The following is a 6,000-nucleotide window of genomic DNA, read 5'->3' as shown; positions in this document are numbered from 1 at the left end:
TTATTTAATAAATGTAAAACAGAAAAGTAATGTCTCTCTTTGGGGTAAGCCCTGTCTGTCGGTCCGAGGGAGTTGTACTCGGAACCGTCATATCCTGCCGGAGATAGGAGGCAGGGGCGAGGAGCCTACCCCCGTGCGGGACAGGGCTCAACTGGTGGTGGTGGGGTGGTGGAGGTTGCCGTGTTAGCACACTGAAACAGCAATGTGATAGACTGTGAGCGTACTTATAAAGAAATGGCTTACCTGTGATTGGCTAGGAATTACCCTAATGGTGTGATGATGAACAGCTGCTAGTCTTCCCGCTAGAACTACGCTGCACTTACATTGCAATGATGTAAATGCAAACTTCTGAATAAAAGAACTGCATTAGCAAACACTATAAGCATTGATGATAAAAACAGATAAATATTATAACTGTTGAGTAGTTGATGTATCAGAGCCAGTTCTAAAAAGATGATTTATTCTAAATAAATCCTCTAAAGAATGTTTTTCAAATAAAAACCTTTATCCAAAAACAGTCAAAATAGAACTAGCTAAATATTCACTTCCAAAACACAAATAACACAATAGTATTAAAAATGAAAATGAAATACAGACAAGCTTTTCCTTTCCATTGCTATTCATTTATTTATTTATTTCTACACCAAGGAAATGACCTGCCCCACATTGCTATTCGCTCTTTCACATAAACACCTGCAATTTGCAGCAAAACCATCAAACCATTTATCTTTATTTTATAGCCCTTTCCAATTCTGAGCTGCTACTCTTTCTCTAAAAAACCCCATAAAACTAGTGGCGGCACTGACAAGCTGTGTCTTCAAGGCTGGATACACCTCTATGGGTTCACTAGCTTGAATTAATGGCATTTGGTCCCAAAGTTTGCTCAGTAGTCTCAGAGACAGTGACAGCAGCACATCCTTTTAAACGAATAACAAAGGCTTATCATTTATCTGCCGGCATATGGGCCCGACCCCCTCTGTTGCAGGTCTGCTCTCCGTTTTGCTTGCCAATGCTGTTGTCCTGTTGATTCCATTGTTGTCCTACCATGAGGAGGTATATTTTAAAGAGTAGAATGCACTCTTCTTATTCCTCTTCCCATTTGGGACTTTAGTCTACTTTCTGGTTGACCATTGGCATGGCATGTCTGGTTATTTCAAGTTAAGATTAAGTCAGCATTAACAGTTATGAGTGAATGGATATCCTGGTTTGCTACTTTGCCTTTCCTGGTGCATACTCCTTAGAACTCAATTATAATGGTAAGTCAAGAAAGACAGAAGTGTCATGCTTTTCAGGAGCGTATGTGATGGAATGTCGGATTTGTTGCACATATTACAGGTGACAATGGCCCATACGAGATGCTGTGCGTGAACAAAGGCAGAGTGGACAGCCGTGTTCCTGCCCAAGATAAGGCCAGAGGGTGCACATGTTGTCATCCCCATAGCAACAAAGCCCCTCACCCCTGAGAGCAAATGTATTGTCATAAGATCATAGGTCACAGTGCTCCACATATGGTCGTGTGCTGCATAAGTCATTGATCTGTCGGAATGCTCTAAAGGAATTATGAAAGCATCACTGAAAGACTTTTAGAAAAAGGGTAGCAACTGCTCCTGAATGCCATAAATGCCTCCACACAAGCATAAATAGCACCATTCTGGTTTAATGGTGCAGGAAAAGAGCGGGAACCTGCACACTTGTGTTTGAATACTGAAGATGTTTGACCCCTTGGAAACATGGGGAAAATGAAAGAACCGCAAACAAGAGACGGAAGGGACCGACAAGTTATTTATTCAGGATAAAACCAGAAAACGTTTTGCGCATCTTTGCCAAAGTGAAAAAACAAATTACTTTATAAAAATCACAGTTTGGATGAAACTGTTTACTGGAGAATTGAATCAGTAGTATTGCTTGAAAGATATGATACTTAAAAAAAATCACATTCATATTTGTACATCTGTGAATTGACATAAATATAAACTTAATTTGAAGGACAGAGGTAAGTGAAAAGAAGCTAAATTCAATATATTATTCACAGATCTATACTCCTCTTAGCATTTTATAAACAGGAGCGGATATTTTGTTCCTTTCAATATTCAATAGTAATTATTGACCAATAAAACACTTCAAAATAATGTGTTCTTTGTAACATTCGTATATAGAGGGTAGAGGTTAGACTAGTCACAAAATTATATTTTCCAGGACTCAACAGTAAGGATTTTTTTTCCTGCTAGGCCAGTCAGGCCACTAGTTCAGATTTTACTTGCCCTGCCAACATTTTCACTGGCCCCTCCACAAAATATATATATTTAATATATTGTATATATGTGCCAGGGATAATATTTTTCATTAAAGTTAAGTTTTCTTTACCAAAAACTAGCTTTGCTGGAAAACGATGTACAAATCAAAACATTAATGATTGGTTTATAATTTTCATCCCATTCTAACACTTCTAAGACTCTCACAATGCTGATAAAACTGGATAGAACAATATGCAGTATATCAATAATTTATAATAATAATAATAATAAAAAAATACAATAAGATCAACAAAGGCAATATTTAGTGATGATGCAGCACTGGCCTAACAGGGCAAGTGGCAGTTCCATCAACTGGCCCAAGATTCTCTCACACTGGCCCTGGGCCAGGGGGACATCCTTATTGTTGAGCCCAGTATTCTATTCATTTTTTTCTCTTCTACTTTAAAAAAAAAAAAAGGAAAGCATCAATTGTATAATACCAAAAAGCCAACATAATACTTACACAATTGTATGCTATAATATGTACACATGCCTTGTTGCTTTAGACAGAATCCAACTGTCCAACAAAATAACAGTAAAATCAATAGGATTATTTGGTATATTCTCTGGACAGCCAACACTGAACCTGAGATGAGCTTTAATCAGATGTTCCTATACCCAAAATAAAACCTTCTTTATTAATTCAAGCCAAAACTGACCCAGTATCAGGCACTTTGTGATATAGTGGAACTTAAGTCACTCAGCTGTCCTCATGGGAGAGATTAATGGTCTCTGTGGAGAGTTGCTGGTAGGAAGGTAGGCTGTCCTGCCTGTCTGGCACTGTCAGGCCCTGGTTGGCTGATTGTTTGTGGATGCTGCCACCCTGTTCCTGCCGTCTGGCTAAATCCGACTCTCTCTCTCTCACCAACATGAGGTTCAGAGACTCAGCAATGCGGTTGAGTGTCTTGTCCATGTGTGTGATCTGTGGGGAAACGAGTGTGTAACCTCAGCACATCTGTCACAACATTGTCTAAAAAAATAGTTATAGCCTGCGTAAATACATAAGTCATAAACATCAGACAATCTGCCAATACAAAACATAACAACAGCTGATAAAATGTCTCATCTGTATAAATGGACTAGTAAAGGCAAATACATCAACTCTTCTATATATTGTGAATGGGATTAGGGAAAATGAATTGGTTAGATCAAAGAGATGATGATGAATGATCTAAAGAGATTCGGCTAAATAAAACGATCAGGCCATTTTAATTTGTTTAAACTGAAGGGTGATTTCACATCATTTTGTTGAGTGCAAACAAAGACTATTTAGCAGAGATGGGCCAATTCTATTAAAATTAATGGGATAAATTGGAATGCCCAACAGTCAACGGACGTAGAAAGGAAGTCCCGCCTTACAGGTAAAAGAGCCAATCACCTTTCAGATACAGACATCGCCTGTCAATCAAATCAAGAATGGGCATGTGCATTATGTGATATTGTGTTAAAGATGATAAGATAAAATGAAGATTTTTTTTGTGTTATCTGAGGTAAGGAAGCACAATTAATGGTCCCAGTGTTGTCAGATTTGACTGATTTGAAATATCTTCTTTGATCATAATTTTAACCAATCGTTTTGGAGATTTCAGTGTTCCCCCATTCACGTAGATAGTTGCTGCACTATCATGACTGGAAATGGCTTCTCGAGAGCGTTCCAAAGATGGCCACCAGCGGACTGACTTCCTAGAAAGACTTTGAGGCAAATCTACCCTCTCAGGACTCTACTAATTTATCATTAAGTATTTAGTCCATATATGAAGTAATTAAAGTCATGGCAGAGCAACTATCTATGTGCCTGAAGAAGTCATGCAGAGATTGTTGTTTTAAATATTGAAGGGATTCTTGTTTGAGAGGAAGAAAATTATCAGACGCATACTTGCAATTCTTGACGATACAGTTGGGGAGGCAAATGTCATGAGGTTCTTTCCTCTGGGTTTAAACTAAGTGATGTGTGGAGCCAGGGCTGTCTACACCCCATTAGAAATAACCAGACGAGTGTCTCCTTGGTGAACCACAGTTTACACAATGATAGTGCCGCCACAGTCACACACAAACACATGTACACATGCACAAATACACAGATATCAGCGTGTAAACATATAGTCACTCCCCATGTAGAGAGGCATGCAAATATGCATGTATATGTTATACAAAGAGGGGGAAAACTTTCATGGAAATTTTTATGTGACCAAGCACACATGATCCATAACTAGCATGTTACATCCATCCTAAAAAATCATGTAAAAGCTTGTTGTAATCCTATAAAATGCTAAATTTACAATGTTGTCCTTACAAATCAAAGAATGATTATATATCAAAACTAAAACTATAAAGAGCCATAAATTATGTTCATTTTCTTCTTGCCTGAATATATGTGTTTTATAAATGTATTAGATTTTTGTTACTTGGTTTAAAAATGTTAATAGAATATCAAAAATAAATTTTTCTGTCCAAAATCAGAAAAGGACACATGGAAGCAGAATACAGTGCTAACAGTACACCGATGAGTTGCTTAGGCGGGTGTTTGCAAAAAGTTAAGGCTATTTGTTCCTGTTTATGCTAGACACTGCCTGCTTCCTGTTTACCACAGAATTATGGGGAAAAGAATGACACTGTAAGGGGCAGGGCATCCTGTCCTAAATTAATGCTGTCAACACAGAATCTACAACAAATGGCAAATAGATTCAAACAGTTTCATACAGACAAAAGTCAAACACTGTGCTTCCTACTGGTTTCGCAAAGGGAAATGTGGCTTCTCAGTACATCAAGTACTGGCACAATAAATGAGATCATTGAAATCTACAGTCTTCTATGTTTTCACTATTTCAGTAAAATAATATCAAATTATGGCTGCACAATTAATCGAGATTACAGCTGCTGAAAATAACTAATTGGGAAAAGTGTCAAATTACATTATTCCATTTAGATCTAGTGCTGTTGCATCAAAGCTTTCAATATAAAACTTGTTTTTTTGTGGTGCTTGAGGATTGTAACTAGGGCTGTCAATCAATTACAATTTTTAATTATAAATAGTTATATTTAAAGCATGTACAATATTTTTGGTTATAACAAATTACCAACAAATTGCCATTATTGATTAAGTACATAAACAATCCTTGTTCATAACAATGTCCTTACCGTACCCCGATATATTTCGGTAAGCCTATAAAAAAACTATTGTATTTTGAGCTGTCGGATTGGATTTGGTGCGAAATCGCTGGCTTATGTCATTCCTCTTTACATCATGACGTTATGTCCGTAAACACAGGAAAAATTACCGACTGTCATGTGTTCTGGCTGAGGACACTGTTCAGCTCAAATCAGTAACACACACACAGTTCAGGATGGCATCGCTGCAGTCTAGATGGATGTTTATCTGTTATCCGTTTGGTGAAGTTGTTTACCTGCTATAATGCTTGGAACTGAATACAGTATGTTGTCTGGTAGAGTTGTAATGCGTTGAATCGAACATTACTTGTGTGTTTACCGATCGCAATCCATTGTCAGGGGAAGTTACTGTGCATGTTTACTAATACATATGACTTCTGAAATTGGCTTCTTGTACATATTATTTTCATGTTTAATAAAGTACATTTATCCCCATTATTGCTCCTTTTATGTTTTTACTTTACAGTGTTATTAGGCCTACAGTTTCACTTGCTTTATCAACTGCCTTTCATTTTTTTTGTATGTCACAGTTTGTCTT

At 37.4% G+C, this 6,000-nt stretch overlaps 1 protein-coding gene across 1 annotated transcript in view; it reads right to left on the bottom strand.

Moving 5' to 3' along the window:
- Nucleotides 1-1,774: 1,774 nt before the first annotated feature.
- The window catches only part of kcnq1.1 (potassium voltage-gated channel, KQT-like subfamily, member 1.1), a 55,222-nt gene continuing 50,996 nt past the window's right edge, over nt 1,775-6,000 (bottom strand). The window contains exon 18 of the mRNA XM_052142340.1: nt 1,775-3,216. Within this exon, the coding sequence (XP_051998300.1) occupies nt 2,995-3,216 (222 nt within the window). The 3' untranslated portion in view covers nt 1,775-2,994. The remainder of the gene's footprint in view (nt 3,217-6,000) is intronic.

Source organism: Xyrauchen texanus, chromosome 2, assembly GCF_025860055.1.
Source record: "Xyrauchen texanus isolate HMW12.3.18 chromosome 2, RBS_HiC_50CHRs, whole genome shotgun sequence".
Taxonomy (NCBI): Eukaryota; Metazoa; Chordata; class Actinopteri; order Cypriniformes; family Catostomidae; genus Xyrauchen; species Xyrauchen texanus.
This window is presented reverse-complemented; position numbering and strand designations above follow the sequence as displayed.